The sequence below is a fragment of the Panulirus ornatus genome, chromosome 58 (assembly GCF_036320965.1).
Source record: "Panulirus ornatus isolate Po-2019 chromosome 58, ASM3632096v1, whole genome shotgun sequence".
NCBI lineage: Eukaryota > Metazoa > Arthropoda > Malacostraca > Decapoda > Palinuridae > Panulirus > Panulirus ornatus.
This window is the reverse complement of record NC_092281.1, coordinates 11,136,431-11,154,636: the sequence shown is the minus strand read 5'-3', so window position 1 is coordinate 11,154,636 and position 18,206 is coordinate 11,136,431. Positions and strand designations below refer to the sequence as shown.

General features: G+C 36.1%; 1 protein-coding gene across 4 annotated transcripts in view; it reads right to left on the bottom strand.

Moving 5' to 3' along the window:
* Window positions 1-721: 721 nt before the first annotated feature.
* Adck5 (aarF domain containing kinase 5) overlaps window positions 722-18,206 on the bottom strand; it is a 40,358-nt gene continuing 22,873 nt past the window's right edge. For 2 of the 4 annotated variants that reach the window (XM_071696003.1, XM_071696002.1), the window contains exons 11-12: window positions 5,493-5,660; window positions 722-4,175 (exon numbers count right to left, since the gene is read on the bottom strand). In XM_071696003.1, the coding sequence (XP_071552104.1) occupies window positions 4,076-4,175; window positions 5,493-5,660 (268 nt within the window). In that variant the 3' untranslated portion in view covers window positions 722-4,075. Of the gene's footprint in view, window positions 4,176-5,492; window positions 5,661-12,700; window positions 12,882-18,206 lie in introns of those variants that run through there. The other 2 variants (XM_071696004.1, XR_011716975.1) reach the window with 2 other exon arrangements.

Genomic DNA, 18,206 nt, shown 5'->3' with positions numbered 1-18,206 from the left:
CAGATCATCGTCACCAGTGCTGCAAAGAGGTCATGAATATGAGGCAATGGAAGCATAAAGCAGGGTAAGCTTTTTATTTCTATATCAGGGATAGTGGTTAGTTGTGAAAAGGTTTGGATGGAAAGGGTGTAGTGCTGTGGCAAAAAACAGTGCTGAGCATATTGAAGTGGGATGGTAATGGGATGGTCTTTTCTTTTGCTATGTAGGTGCAGTGTTCTTTTCATTGCGAAGCAATTGGTGATTGTTGTAAGAGCTGTTTTGTGAGATTTGTAGCTCTGTTATATTACACCTGTTCCTATCTTCGAGAAAAGATAGTACAAGGGAAAAAGATAACAGACAAAGAGGATCTATTAGCCAGAAGTGGAAGGACTAAGAGGGAGAGGAAGACCAAAAAGTAGGAGGAAGGACAGAATGCAAAAAAAAATATGTGATGCCATGGGCATGGGTTTGAGGCATGCACAGAACTGAGTACATCAGAGTGATGTGGTATATGGTGGGAGGATGGAATGGTGTGCTGTCAATGATCTGAACCAGGGCGTGTAAAGTTGTCAGGGGAACCATGGAATGGTCTGCAGGGACTGGCTATGGATGGAAGGTTTCCAGTTCCAGTGCACAGCACAGGAGAACTTTGTAGAGTATTTGCAACATATTCATAGTACCATTTGTTGGCCACAATTCATAACAAAAATCAGTGACAAAAAACTGGAAGGAGAAATAAAAATCTATGTATACAACTTTACTCTTCATAACTCAAGAAAGGTATAGTTAAACCTATACTACTGCTACAGTCCTGAGAGGAAGAAATTAACCTAAATGCACATTGTGTACCAAGCACAACTGAATGTTTTGTTTCTTTCATGAAAGATAATTGTCTAGGGTAAGTCTGGTCTACAAAAATGCCAAATCTATCATTCACAATATACAATACATACAGAGATTTATGCTTAACAACTGAATTTAAAAAAATATGACAACATTCTCTAACATACTCAACATGAGAATTAAAAAAATTCAATATTATGTATATTTCATCATAATTGCTCACCTTTTTCTGCCTCTGCAAGCTAAGGCTAGGAACAGACAGCTGAGTCTGAGGAAAAAAATCCTAACTTGGCTCCTCTTCTCTTTCTAGTCTTTAAAACTGATGATACAGGAGAGAAGGATCAGCTTCCCACTTCCATCATTCTCAGTCACCCTCTATGACACACAAGAGATACATGAGTAGTATTCTTTCTCCTACATCCCAAAAGACAGAATCTTATAACAATTTCCAATAATTTCAGTCATAAACTAACATGATCCTCAACTGTTTAAAATACATTTTTTTAAATAATCAGCATACTGCAAAAGCCCCTTAACCATAGTTGAGGGGTCATCTGACCAAGAAAAAAAAGTGGAAGTACTATGACTATGACAGAACTAGAGCAACTCTGGCAAGTTCTTCCAAAAAAAATGATAATATTGCCAAAAAAAAAAAAAAAACTTCAATAGAATACATGAACCTAGAGATTAAAGAAAATGAGTAATTTATATAATCATCAAGGTATGGCAAATTGTAAGAGAAGAGTTGAGTTGCAAAAGAAACAGTTTTCGAGTTCAAAGGCAACAAAATTATGAAATATTATCTATCTATGCTCAAGAGCAGTATAGTACAATCAACAAAAGGTGATACAATGTGTGACAGTTGCTGAGCAGAATGAGGATAACGTTGGTATTTGTGACTTAATGTCTAATAAAAGTTCTAACCTTAGGGAAAAGGAATCCATGCAAAAGACACTTTTATTGATTACCTGAGTACCTTTAAAAATCTTTGTATTCCTGATGAAGTAAATGAACAAGACTGAGCTGCCATGGTCATACCAAAAGGATAATATAAAGTACAAAGTACTGTATACTCAAAATCAGAAATACATAAAAGTACCTCAGCATAATGGAATCAAAAACACTCATTTGCACAGCTAATGCCAAGCTTTACTAAAACACCAAAAAGAATTAATCCTAAATTGCTCCATAAATGGCATGTGACATATACCCCAGCCCTACCCAAAGCATGCTAGTTTTTTAACATAATGTATATTGTTTCAACAGTCACTTCTTTGTACTGTCCAAATGTTTTGCATTCTTTTGACAGTTGTTATCAACAAAATCAACTAACATGACAAAGGGAATAATGATATCTATTATCTACTTCTTATGCCACAAAGTCTGCATGAAATTTTGGCACCAAGTTGAACATCTGGATATGGAAGTTGGCATTAGCATACATTCCATTAGGGTGAAGTACATCAAAAACACAATCCATATGATGTGAAGTGTTAAATGTATGTGGAAAATGTTTAATTCAAGGTATAACAACTTTTCATAATACAACAAAAGAAATTACATACATTCCCTTGGGCTGGTTCCTGAGAATACAGGGTAGAAATGAGTGCTCTGCATATTTCTGATGGTAAGAATGTGACTTAGAGTGAATGGAGTAGTCTTTCAAGTGGACAAATGAGGGCTTAGATCATATGACTGTGGTATGCTTGTCAGCATTCTAGATAAGAATAATCCAGGACTAAGAATGACTTTCAAAAAGTAAGATCGGTAAAGTTGAAAAATGAAAAATAAAACTGATTTCCCACAAAAGTTAGATAAAAACCTGATGGATAGTCATGTGATTGTACAAACTGAGGTTGAAGCATGGTGAAGTAAAAGAAGATTGCAAGATCAGGTAAAGCCTCAGAGTTAAATGGGACTGTATTGAAAATTTGTGGAGAAAGATAAGCAGCATGGTAAAGACATAAAAAATATGGGTGATAAGAAAGAATTTAAATGCTTAAACTGAACATTCCCAACAAAAGTGATGAACAAAGGGAAAGAAAGAAAGAATAAAATATGGAGAGTTGACATCCTAGTACATGAGATCCCTAATTCTTGTGGTTTACACTAATGACAGATTCTATAATAAGTACATAATGGGTACAATCATAACTAAGAAATTCTGCATAAGTGTGTTGTTAGTTTATAATCCTCCACGACGTGTAGTTAGTATGAACGTCTGTTAAACGAATAAAAAAGTTCAATCGGTACAACCTAAGAATCTTAAATAATGATGACTGGTGGCGTACCATTGTTATTCTGTGTGTCAAGTTGGAAAGGAGAATGGAGAAGTAAGTCTCATCTGGAAACTTAACTCTGTCAGAGGTAAATAATCATAAATGCTCTAGTTATTGTGGTAGATTCTGTCCACTTTCTCGCATTAAATATAAGCTTAGAATACTTCTAAGTGACCTTCAGGGTTTCAAACATAAGATCCATCCACTGTAACCAGTAAAGGTGTTTAAAGTAACATAGAATTCAAACTGCCATTTATAAAAATCATGTTCAGTATGATCCAAAAGAGGATGCAAAACAGTATCATGATATTGTGGACACACCATGGTACTGTGCCACTAAAGAATTTCACTAATCTGTGAAGGGTCCTTGGAATTATATCTTATGATGAAGTTTAAACTGATGTTTCCTTAACAGGATTAACACCACTTCCAGCATCATGGAATTTTACTATAGTGAAAAAGGCCTCATCCCATTCATCATACTTCACCAAGAATTCTTGTATTTGAACTGGCAATACTGTAAAAGTTGAATGAGCTTACCTTTATTCTCTATCAGAAATCCTCATGAAAACCCTAATGAACCAACTTTAATATATAACATGGGTTTTTGATATCTGAGGTGCGATGGTATCACAAAATATCTATCTTAAAGACTAATCATTTTTTCTATAACATAAATGTCTTATGATGAAAAACAAATACATATGTACATTTCAGGATGAGTATTAAATATTAATACCCCCAAGAATAGTTCCCTAAATTAATTATATACAAATCCTTTCCAAAGTAAAACCAGCTTCCTGGAGTAACTGGAACCCTTAGTGCACTTGCCATGAAATATCTGATGCTTCTTTCTGCTTTCTTGATCTACACACTACAATTTTCATTATATTTGTACCATGAAGAAAATTCAAAGTTGCTAATCCATAACCCCTGTTATTCATTGCTTGCTGTTCATGAAGTGCCTCTTCCCTTCACATGGCTTCTTGCATTTGAGACATATCTGGTACACGACCCAGGAGATATAAAATATACATAACTTTCTTCATCACCCACATCATGACAGCCTCTTTCCTGTGAATAATAGGATATACTTCAGTTATCTCAATGTTATCCTGCCTTTCATTTAAACTCTTGCAGTCTTATCAAAAACTCATGGTTAAGCCTCAAATGCCACATAATTCATGGTCTAAACCTCCTTAACCTTCACCTTACACAATTATTCACACTTGTCATCCTCTGTTTGATATTTTCCATCAGCCTTTACTTGATATCAAACACCAAGTTCTGCTTCTTATTTTCCACTCCCATCTGCTCTAGGCTCTCCCCTATCTTCTTATCTATACTATTCCTCATCCACTGTTTTATAGCCTGCTTAACACTCCACTTCACACTCCCCCTCATCCTCTTTTTAATCATCTTTCTTTCACCAACAGTGTCATCTAGCCTTCTTCATTCTTTAGTTCTGCTCCACCATTTCCTTCACAGTTTTCTTTTTCTCCATAACCATCATCCTTATCCTTCTGTATCAATACTTTTTCTATATATTATACTCTCTTCCTATTCCTTTTGCTCCCTCTCTTTCTCTCTTTCCCATGCGAACTCCATACATCATTACTGTAGACAGTTCAAACTGAGCTCTAAAAATGATTTTGTTATTTGGTCCACTTACAAATATTTTCCCTCCCATCAACTCCACTCTTCAACAGTTTCCCTTTTTTACATTAAAGCCAACATAAAAAGAAATCCTATGAAATCATACAGTAATCTATCAAACAAATTTGATGTTACACTCATATTATTCAAACATACTGATTATTCCTTTACTTTGTGCTTCTGCCTGTTTTCTAAATTATATCCAATAAAACAATTCTTTTATACAAATGTTTTCTCAACTCTTAAGAATACACACAGTCTTTGACAAGCCTCAACTCATCTTAATTGTATTCCTTGGTCTATATGGACTGGTTTACAGTATACCTCCTTCAAAACATTGCCTCTGAATTCTGCACACGTATTCTCATCTCCGCATTCCTTTAACCTTTCCTTTACTATAATGCTAAAACTTTCTGTGTCTCCATTTGTTCAGCTTTCTTAAGCATAATTTACTGATCATCCTTTCTATATCCATTTTTTGCATACATCATAATTTCCTCACTTTTGTCAACCATGACCTATCATGCCCTACTTCTTTAAGCATATTTACTTTGTCATCTTTGCTTTAAACCACAACACTCTCAAATATCTACTTTACCTATCCGTCAAACATGACTGAACACATGGAAAATCTAATGAAAAATGATAAAAGTTATACTACAAATCAATATAAACAGGCAAGTGTACAGTAGGTGATTACATAAAAAAGTACTTGCAAAGCTTTGCTGCACTTACGTGAGAGAATAATCGAAGTAGAATTGTTCCCAATGCCCTTGCATCCTCTGTCTGAATGTAGCATTCGGAGCAACAAATGCCCCCCTGGTGGCTGACCGAGCCATTAATTTGTAACGGTCAACTATGTCCCCATGCTCTCTAGCGATGGCACGAATAGTATTCACGTTCCTTTATGGAAGAGAACAGAATAATTCATTATCCTTTCAGAATCATAAGATTAATCAGTATGACAATGAATATGACAAAGAACATACTTCCCATACATTACAGAATAATTATTCGGTGAAGATTTAGCTCAAAACATTATTTCTATTTTCTATAAACTACCTGAATTCCAAGTATCTCATATATATATCTATCATACTTAATCACTGTTTCCCGCGTGGTGCTACACCGCCCCACAGGAAACAGCATCGCTATCCCTCCCCCTTCAGCGAGGTAGCACCAGGAAAAGAAAAAAAAGGCCACATTCATTCACATTTAGTCTCTAGCTGTTGTGTGTAATGCACCAAAACCACAGCGCCTTATCCACATCCAGGCCCCACAGACCTTTCTATGGTTTACCCTGGACATGTTGCATGCCCTGGTTCAGTCCACTGACAGTATGTTAACCTCAGTATACCACACTGTTCCAATTCACTCTATTCCTTGCACACTACTCACCCTCCTGCATGTTCAAGCTGTTCAGGCCCCAATCGCTCAAAATCTTTTTCACTCCATTGATAATGACATCAAACAAGTTACGGCCCAGATTTTCAAACACTGTAATGCATGCAAAGTTCTTTCAGACATTCTCATATCATTAGAGGTAACAGAAATAAATATTGTGAACCTAGCACACTAACAGAAACAGATATAAAAGCAAAGCAATATGCCTTCATCTACCATAAAACTGAGAGACTAAGATAGGCAAATATATTTCATGCAATCAGCTATAATGTAGAGGAAAAAGAATCACTTTTAATGAAAGAGAGCTTATTTCCACATCATGAAAAGTTGTAAGCTGTCAAACTGATTCCTAGCATGCCGAAAAGACTTTAATTGGTTACACATCACATCCAGCATTATCCTATCCTAAAACTAGCAAAGTTCCATTCAATTCGAGTGTGATCACCATAAGCAACTTAACATGCACGTACCATATTCTAACCCACCTTAACACAAGTAGCTGTTATCCTTCAAACAAGTTAAATGATCCACTGAAAGAACAGCAGGGCAAGCAGGAAGTAATACACAGTATGAAAGCTCAAAGCTTGTAATGACTACTGTGAAAGCTCAAAGCTTGTACTGACTAAAGAGTTAGATGCTCCTTGCTCAAAATTTATTATTTTCTCCACTTGATAACTTGTAAGTGATGACTCCACAATTTGGTGATAAAGCATACTAAAGGGGTGTGAAGCCTCTGCTGTCAATTTGTCAACAGAGATGCCACTCCTTCACAAAGTATAATATTCTTAAAAATCATCTTTAGTGCCCTACTTATTTACACAGGTGGATCAAATCCATGCAATCTCTCAAATTCTAAAACCATATCATGACTGCTTAAGAAAACATGAATTTCAGCATCAATACAAACATTTCTAAATTTTTCACCGTACAAACTAAGCTGACTAGTTGTACGAGTCTAATGTTTCCATTCACATCCCCATCATTACAAACAAAATGTCTCCACTAAACAAAAGCAAAACCATTCCTCTAGTATCATCATTTTGAAATGTCTCTTGCTCTAAACAAATGTATGTCTGTACCTTTTGTGGTCATATTGTATCACCTTATCTATCTAGAAATCTGATGCTTTGTTTTCCCAGGGAACTCCTTCTGAGAATATGGCCATGAAAGAAAAGTCTCCACATTGCCCTATCCAAACATACCTCCCAAGCATGCTCTATCCATAATATATTCTATCTTATCCTACCTCCCTCATATGCATATATTTTCCTTGCCTACCTGTCATTATGCAACCTCTTCATGTGAACAAACCACTTCAGACATTGTGCTCAACCTAATCCCTGACATCATACATCCACACACTTAAGCATTTACTTACCCATCCCATCTATTATAATACTACAAATATCACCCAAACAGCTTAAAAGCCGGAACCACAGAAATGTGTAGTCTATTTCATACTCAAGTTTCACATCCATTGCTTAAGTCTGGCAGGACTCTGCTGTCCTTTAGCTCTTTTCAGTATTCAGGTCAAAGATTTCCTTTTCATAACTCTCCCCACAGCTCCATTCACTTTCTTGCCTTGGACTGCTCTTCTTTTATTCTTGTTTCACTGTGCCATATTTGTATAATACTGAACCCAAATACTTAAATCTCTAAGCTCTTCTAGTACTCCTAACCTTAAACTCTCTATTTTAATGTTCTATATAGTAATACAAAATCTACCTCTGTAACATCAACGATTCTACCCAATATTATCTTCACAACCTATCATGTCATGTGTCTACCACGGCTCTATAATCTTAAAAGCTTTTTTTTCCATGTATCTCTAACTTTCTTCCTACAGTCTTTCTTAAATCTCCATTCTTTATTTCTTCTCCATCTTTGAAGCTTTTGTTTTGTCTTAGCTGGACCAAGGCATTCGTCATGCCGTCTTACCTGAATATTCAAACATTCATCCCATTTACCATAATTCTCAAAGCATTTCCTGTTCTCCAATGGTATCAGTGGAGAGCAATATCAGTGGGGAGGGTAATCGCATGCTCCTTTGCTCAAGTAAGACTCGGAAGGACAAAACTAAGCAGACTGAGATAAGTAGGGAGGATGACAGATGAAAATAAGTGGAGCAAATACACTGTCCTACCAAAAAAAATATCTTTCTAAAAAGAAACAATAAATCATATCTGTAAAGGATACTATGAAAAATAATCATATCATACATCAGTATGCCTGAGCTTGAATAGTGCCAATAAGAACAAAAAGAGAGAAATATTTTAAATCTGATGACAAAAACAAAAAAGAAACAATTTGCTTGTAAAGATCACCAATGCCAACTGACAGAACAAATAGTGAAATATCTTTAAGACCAGGCTCTATAAGAGAGCATTACTTATAATAGATCAGATTCTCAACAAACTGTTGGTAATGAATTATGAAATACAATTTCTCTGCATTAGGCTGAGTCCTATGTGCATCTGAGAACGCACTTACTTACAAATGGAGTAAAACACTAGTTCAACTCCATATATACAATGTATCCAGAAGTGTTTATTCCCTTTGACATGAATAAATAACTTTTGAGGCCAAAAGCTGCTCACTTACAGTTATCATGGTATCCTTGAGGATACACTCTATCTTGGGGAGTAAAATTTTTTTAATCCCAAGCTAGCATGAGTTCTCTCAACTGGTCACCGGGCTTTGTCAATGGGTTATATACAAAATGTATTTACATGTAGCAGATGTCATGACAACTGATGCAATATCATGTACACTGTGTTTTAAAGACATGGTAGTATTATTGGGCGCCATCTGCATGATGTTACACTCCCAGCAAAAAGTCACTTTTGATGAGTATCAGTGGAAGTATAGTCTCGTGAAAGAACTTTTCACTCCAAAGAAGTCTATATTCCCACCCTCCTCGAAGTAGCACAGTCTTGGTCTTCAAGAGCGTTTAGAAAGATCCTGGGTAACACAAGGATCTCTTTGACATGAACTGATCCTGAGGGTATTATAAATAAATAAAACTCAAAGTATGAAACTGAAAATTTTGGAAAATAAGTCTGCGCTACCTCGCAAACGCGGGAGACAGCAAAAAAAAAAAAAAAAAAAAAAAAAAGTCTGATTAAGGATTCCACTAATTCTTTTTTTTAAGCATCTGTAGTTCACTTAAATAATTGCTGAAGAGCATGAAAAATCAAAACCAAATAGACTGAATAAGCATATCAATCCATCAAACTTTCCATGACTCTTAATAGCAAATTATAAAAAGAAATACAAATATCATTAACAAACACCAACAAATACCATGGTAAGTGCATTTTCATTTTGTTACAAGATGCAAGTCAGTTATATTCCCTCATCTTATACCACAAGTCAGCTGTTGAAAGAGATACAACTTAAGTGAATCCAAGCATCTCTGCCATAAGCGGTTGAAAGAGATACAACTAAATACAGCTTAAGTAAATCTAACCATCTTTGACATAAGCTGCTATTACATTAGATTAGTAAAATCATGAAGATCTGAAGGATCAGTGCAACTCAAACCAAAGATGTTCTAACATTTCCAGTTTTGCATACGTAATCAAACAGATCAATGCATCTTCGACATAAGCTATAATTTGAGATCCAATTTAGCATGAACACAGAGATCAGATGAATCACTACATCTCTGATGTACGCTATTGTTTGAGATCCAGCTTAGTGTATGGAGACATCAGATAAAACACTGCATCTTTAATGTAAGCTATCATTTGAGATCCTGTTTGACATACAAAAAATAATAACTTATATTACTGTATGTCTTACACAAACTGTTATCAATCCAAACTAGCATAAATACTGAGATTTGATGGATCATGTCAAATATGAGAAGAAAATGAATACAAAATTATACATGAAGCTAGTCACTATCACATCATGCAAAAAAAAAAAAGGTTTAGGTTTGATAACAATGGAATTTGGAATCAAATCATAAATGTTACTCTGTTAAAATGATGTGTCTTCCAAAAAAGAATTGTTACTTTGCTGGCAGCACATTAGAAATATGCAAAACATTCTCTTAAAATCTTTTCATAGAAGTAAACAACCAAATCCATAACTCGTCTTACAGGAATAATTGAATGGGCATAACCTGCAAAGCTATCGTGTGCCAAAAGATATGGTTTGGCCATCATTTACTAGTGAATCATTGTAATTAAGAATAATTCTCCTAACAAAAAACTTAGAAAAATATGCCTCCACAACAGAAATCAGGTAATATCATCAGTATTAAATCATCAACATCATGTATGGTAATACATAACAGGTTTCTGGAACATAGATTAAAACTTCAGTTAGCCTCTAACACAATAGACTTAAGGAATCGAATGAACAGATCATTAGACACTAACATGTCCACATTATCCAGAAGTAAAGACAAAGATAGTCTGTCCCCTAGCACCTTCACAGTACATAAAACAGGGTGCAGTGAACACTGTTAAAATGATGTCATCAATTCAACATCAGCAAATGAATGTACAGTATGATTGAGAGAGATGACTAGGGTGTGCTGAAATGGTTCAGGCATATGAAAAGGACAAGTGAGGAAATTTCTTTTCTTTCTTTTAAACTATTCGCCATTTCCCGCGTTAGCGAGGTAGCGTTAAGAACAGAGGACTGGGCCTCTGAGGGAATATCCTCACCTGGCCCCCTTCTCTGTTCCTTCTTTTGGAGAAAAAAAAAAAAAAAAAAAAAAAAATACGGAAATATGGACCAAAAATATGCGTCAAAAGTGAAGGAATGGGGAAGGGAAGACCAAAGTGATGGAAGGATGGTGTGAAAGAGGCTTTTGGGTATTGGGACCTGAACATTCAGAAGAGTGAGAGGCAGGCAATGGAGAGAAAGGCCTGGATCAATTGGGCACATCAACCACTAATCCCCCCATGTAGAAACAAAAGCTACTGATATACAACCATCAGAAACAACACTTCCCAGGGATGTACGAGCTATACCTTTTCACGCTCAGTTCAAACAAAATCTAAGTCTTCAAAATTATAAACACCAATTCAATACACTGCAAGACCCTTCATATTGAAGATGCAACTTCCACATTGAGGACCCACAACATGTGCTCTTCAATTGTCCTACACTCATCTTACACAAATCTACATGCATCTTTATCACACTTCTTGACCTGTGGTCCCACCTCATGGAGCGGCCACCTTCCTGACATCTGCAAGAGCCCTACAGAAGGCCATCCTAGGGCAAGAAATAAATATAACAACTGTGTTGTCATTCATTACAAAATGCTGGAGAATTCAGATCAGCGATACTGTTGTCCAAATTCTTGTAAAAGTTCATGCGGACTATAATTCAAATAGTTTCACTCATCCTGAGGTACAATAAGGGAGCAAATTATGCAGTTTTATACCAGTATGTGACGTGTTTGCTCCTTCCAGTTATTCCGACCCCTAAAAGCATCTTGCATCACAAGAGAATCGCACATTAAATCTTACCATTCTTTTCCATTTCAAAATCTTTAATCTAATATAAAACCAAAAAGGTTATTAGGTACAGTAGGGTTGAGGGTCAAGTCAATTGGGAGGTGAGTTTGAATGGAGAAAAACTGGAGGAAGTGAAGTGTTTTAGATATCTGGGAGTGGATCTGTCAGCGGATGGAACCATGGAAGCGGAAGTGGATCATAGGGTGGGGGAGGGGGCGAAAATTTTGGGAGCCTTGAAAAATGTGTGGAAGTCGAGAACATTATCTCGGAAAGCAAAAATGGGTATGTTTGAAGGAATAGTGGTTCCAACAATGTTGTATGGTTGCGAGGCGTGGGCTATGGATAGAGTTGTGCGCAGGAGGATGGATGTGCTGGAAATGAGATGTTTGAGGACAATGTGTGGTGTGAGGTGGTTTGATCGAGTAAGTAACGTAAGGGTAAGAGAGATGTGTGGAAATAAAAAGAGTGTGGTTGAGAGAGCAGAAGAGGGTGTTTTGAAATGGTTTGGGCACATGGAGAGAATGAGTGAGGAAAGATTGACCAAGAGGATATATGTGCAAAAGCTACATGATCTCACATCCTGCATCAAATGTAAATGATATAGAAAAAAAGATCTTGAGTACATATTAGAGTTTCCTTTAGATATTCTCTTTACTGCAAATGTAAACAATTCTAAGCTTCTGGGAAGAATATGATCCTTACATGAAAACTCAATTCTACAAAATCATTTTTCTATATAGTTTCCTCTTTTCTTTGCATATTTCAAGCCCAAAGACCAAGTAAAAAGACCCAAAATAGGATGCATACAAATACAAGCAACATTTATACAAGTACAAGGATACATATTGCCAGTTTATAAACACTATACAAGGTATCAGGAACAAAAACATGAATGAAACTGTGAACTGTTACTTCACAATATTTATCCTCTTTCCTGTTCCTTAATGTCTTTATTTTAAAATGCACACATACATGCACGAAAAGGAGTGGCAAACAATCCTCATCAAAAATCAAAAATAGTAAAATCTTTACGACTCAATGTGCACTCTATGAGCTTACCGTATAATTAACAACATTTCCTTTGGTAATTCCCGCAGCGTCCTGTTTATTTGATCAAATCTGTTTGCTGCCATCTTCTGCATGTATTCTAATTCATCAGTACTCAATACATTTTTAAGCAACTTGACACCTCCAGTTTGAATTGGATGCTGCATTAGCATTTCCGCAAAAAGCAAGTAGTCTGGAAGTTAATGGAATTGGAATGTTTTTAATACTAATCATTATCATACACATTATGCTTGAGTTTAAGGTTATCAAAAATGAAATATGATTGTCATCACAGTTTCTCAAAGATCTGATTTACATACATTTCTACATTTCAAACTCTCATAATATCAATTGCTATGTACAAGTGAGGAATGGTATTACTACAAGCAAAGAATTTGTCCATAGGAAAAAACTGGGGGTTTCTTAGCATATCATATAATATAACCCTAAGATATGAATCATACCTACAAAAGTTTTATGAGACCCTAACAGTTCTTATATCAGATTTTTAAATAAAAACTCGAGTTTTTCAGAAATCAACAAAAAGCTAAATTCAAAGTGATGTATTTTGTACTATGACTCACATAAATTTAAATGTATGTGAAATCTTTGTTTTTTTAAGAGTATTTAGTGATTGCTAAGTGATGAATAACATTCTTGTGGATTTCTCAAAGATTTATACAAATAAGATATTAAGCTAACTACAGGATTACTGCTCTTCTTGTATGTACTCAAAATATTTTTCTACTTATTGTTTTATAAAAACTGTTAAAGCAGTCTTTGGCTTTGCTATCTGATTGTTTCTTCTTCACAAACATAAAGTTGTAAATATACCCAAAATTTTTCTCATCTCTCAAATAAGAGGTAATTCAAGCTCCTTCTTTCATCAGAATTAAACATGATGCCTGTAAAACACTTTCCATCTAATATCATCTGCTATTACACTAATTTTCATTGTTCATTAATCTGAACCACATAGACCAAAAATAATAACAAATATGTAATTAACCTGAACTACCCTTACCAACTTCACCTCCAAACAAATGGGGTGCTTTGTCCCCACAATACAAGTGAATGCAAAAGAGAGTATATTGTCCCTACCTTTAAGAGGTAATGGGGATTTTGCTTCAAGCTATGAATATGTCCTTGTCCCCAGACATGTATGAGTTACCCTTTCCAATCTGCACTTAGGACACCAACAATCATTCCAACATTATAAACACCATCTTTAACAAGTCACAAGACCCCTAATGCCCATAATGCAGGTATACAGTGAAGACACTGAACATCTACCGTTCAATTTCCATGCACTCTGCCCACACAAACATCAATCTTTATGTGGTCCCACCCAGTGGATGTGGCTAGCTTTCAGGACATTTTGGAAGCCCCATAAAAGGGACTCCAAGGGTAAGAAGGTACAGTAATGCATCACTAATAAACATAGCAGGCAAATACTGTTAATTGCAGAACTGGATGATTTTTTTTCGATAGCAGTAACCACACAATAAGGAACAACAAAGAATAAGATAAAAGAACTTATAACTTACAAATCTGCTGCTTTACTACACAGATGCAAGCACCATCATCAAAGAAAGAGATGAGTGGATGGTTTGTGCATCTTTGCTTTGGTAACAGGTTTTTGATATTCAAAAAGAAATAGATAAATTAAAAATTCAAGGCTGGTGTCAGAGAAACACTCCTAAAAAGGATCTGAAGTTACCTAAAAGGGATACAGCAAAGGTTGTATGTCAAAGATGCTTTTTCAATTTGAACAAAAGTAACATAAAATTCTTCAGAGCTCAGTAATGAGGCCACATTTATTCTGTTACTCCTGCTCTATGTCAATGTTTCCATATGCTCTTACTATGATTAAATATAACTGCATATGATGGCTAGCTAAAAAACGACACAGCAGTGGTCAAGTAACTGGCAGATAAAAATGAATTCAAACCAATGTAAAGCAGTGAAAATACAAGAGAGAAATTCACATCAGCCTCTAAGACAATACCCTGACTTTCATTTAGGAAGAAGTAGATTACATACACCATTCAAATGAAAAGGATTTTGAAGTCAACAGAAGGACTAACTAATCTCCAAAAAGTCACAGTGGAGTTATGGGGAAGGTAAACCATATTTTGAGTGTTAAAAATCTCTTAAATTATACTTTCAAGTTTCCCTGATCAAGAAAAAAGCCTCAACATAATAATATCATCAATGAATAAAAGACAACAGAATTGGTAAAGAATAAAAAAATTCTAATATGTTTAAATATTCCTTGCAGACAACCAAGTGCTTGGAATGAGTAAAAAAACAACAATGAGGATCTTTACAATGCACAAATGTAAATACCTTGGGCATTTGTTGCTTAAAAGCCAGTGAGCTTTGCTAACAAACCTAGGATAAGCATATACACCAAGATAGCACAATGATCCTCTAACAAATACCTTCAATTAAAAAGATCAAATTGAGTTAAAAGATTGCACATGAGAGATTTGGGGAAAGGAATAGAGAACCAATGAATTCAGAGATAAGAAAATGTTTTGAAGGAGGTGAAACAGTGTGAGGAGAACAAGAGAACAAATGGGGGTGAGAGTGAGTAAAGTGAATAAGGAAGTGATAAAAAGGAAAAAAAAAATGTGGAAGAGAGATGCAGTGAGCAATGTGATGGAAAGCTCAATGCACTGGATGAAGGAAAATAAGTAAATCATAGAGAAATAAATCTGCTGATTCTTCTATAAGGTGCATGGAGACTGATGTCAGAAAAGGTGGCATTGTGACAAAATAAATGACTAAGGAAGAACAATTTGGTTTCAGAGGGGGTACAGAGGGGTGTGATTTAAGTTTTTAGTTTTTGTTCTGAAGGATGTGCATGAAAAATATTTGGTAAGAAAAAGACATGCATGCGGCAGTTATAGACATAGAGAGAGTGTATGAAAAGGATGAAAGAGATGCATTAAATAAGATGATGGAATAAATGGAGTTACAGAATGCAAACAGCAGTATCATCAAGAGAGCAAGGCATGTATACAAGCAAGAATGAAGGAGGGTGAAAGGTTTCTGGTGAAGATGTGAGAAGGGTGTGTAATGTTACCATGACTGTTTTACCATTCAACATATAATCATGCATCTGTCTTAGTAACCACTCTATATACATTATACTAGTATGCACCAAATTTCTTGACAGACTTCCAAGGCCAAGTTCAGGGTAGGAGTACAGGGTCTTAAGTAGGTGATGAATGCACTCAAATAAGAACCCTATTTTGCCAAAAAGATTTTTGCCAAAAGGCAAGGGTATTTTGTAGAACTCACTGCTTGTCTTGCTTGATAAATAATACTGCTTTTCTTACAAATGCACTACACAGAATCCAAAAGCCTATCCAAGGTCCACTGATTATCTTCTTTCCTTAGACACTCACTTCTGGTTCTCCTCTCCCATGGACTCTGAGTCTTCAGTTATGGCCCTCAACATTTCAAAAGCATTTGACAGGGTGTATCATAAGTCACTGTCCTCTATACTTCCATCCTCTGGGTTTTCCACTTTTTTTTTTTCAAATGCACAATCTCCTTTTTGGTTATTCCGCTCTGGTAGTCAATGATGAAGCGATTTCCTTGAACATGTACACCACTGAAATTCCAGCAAATGATAGTTCGGCACCTCCTTTAGTCTGGACAAATTACATGAGGGAATGTGAAATTACCACAGCCACCAGACTAGTTTAATGGGCGGTCACAGATGGCACTGTGACACTTATCTACGTTCTTTACACTGGACTTGTTGGTGGATTTACCACGATTCTGTGAGATTCTTAGCTTATTTTGCTTAAATTTAACCCTAGTTATGGCTTCTAAGACATATGAGAGTGTCAGCTGTGGTGTCAAATGTAAACAACAGTCCATATCGATCCATGATAAAGTAGAACTATTGAAAAAAATGGTCCGTGGTGTTTCAGTGTGACATCTACAGCTGTGTGACATCTACAGTATTGGTTCATCAACTGTTTATGATATAAAGAAGCAAAGGGAGAAAATATTGAAATTCTATGCAGACAGCAATTCTAGGAAGCAAATGATGATTCGAAAAACTACGAAAGATGGTAAGAGTACTGAGCATGATCGAGTGATGATGGAATGGTTTTGACAGTGTCGGAGTGATGGAGTGGACTTGTCAGGTAGCATGATAATGGACCAGGCTAAGTCGTTCCACAAAGAACTTAAATTACAACATGAGTGTGACTATAGTGAAGGATGGCTTCAAAGATTCAAGAAGTGTCATGGAATTTCCATGAATAAAGTGTGCAGAGAAAAGCGGTCTGTAAACCAAGAAGGAGCTGCCGAGTATGTGGACAAATTTGTGAAACTTATAGCTGACAAGTACTTCAGTCCTGAGCAAGTGTATAATGCAAATGAAACTGCATTATTCTGGCGATGCACATCTAGGAAAATACTAACATCATAGACAAAGAAGACCCCCACAATCTAAGGAGAGACGTACCATCTCAGGGTGCTCAAACATTTAATAACTTTAATCTAAATTTCTAGCAGTCCATGGTATACTTTAGATGCATGGGAGATGTATAATTAGTGGGTTAGAGGTGTGCTGATGAATCATTATCACATGACCACAGTTGGTCTGGCAAAATGGTTAATCTGGCAAGGCTTTGGAACCAAGAGAGCCAGAAAATCGGTGGTGTGCCTGTATCATCCTATCAACAGTGGTATCCTTTTGGGTTCTGTCCTATCATCTACTGTCTTTTTCCCACTATAAATAATCTTTTTGCAATCTTTAGCCTCATTTATTCTTACATGGGTGACCACTTTTAATCCTTTATTCCCCCCTTCCCCAAATATAACACTCATTCTTTTTCTTACACTGAACATATTTCCTCCCTTATTTCATACCTTTGCAACACCGTGAAATCCAGCAGCAGAAACATGATTAACTTCAATGATGCAACAGTGATATTTCTACTTTCAGCTCTTTCTAAATCCCATGTTTATTAAGGAATTTCAACACACCATGTTACAACTCTACAACAAGAACATATTAGACATAATCATATGCTCTATCTTAGAAACACCCACATACTGAATATCTCACAATTTGCTTCACAAAAGCTGGTACTGTAAATTTTTTTTCTTTTAAGAGACTATTCCAAACCTTCACAGGTCTAAATCACCCTAGTAAGGAATACTGCCTGCAAATTTAGAGTGGCTCTTCCTCCCTCACTTTGAGCCATAGTGAAACAAAAAGCCTTTGGCCTGATCAACTCTCCTGCTACCTACTCCCCTTACCCATCCTTTTCCACCTGATATGAAGTTGCTGCCTTTCTCTGTATTAAAGACACCGAGTTCCAGCCAATGCTCTTTTGAGCTGTCTATGTGTGCCCCAGCTGCCAAGGCCTGGACCCACGGCATACACCTGGTTGCAGCTCCCCACAGTTTCTATATGGAGGTCAGCCACATGAGAATTAATCATCATGATACCTTCTTCTTTCTTCAAAATGCAAAGCTATGGAAC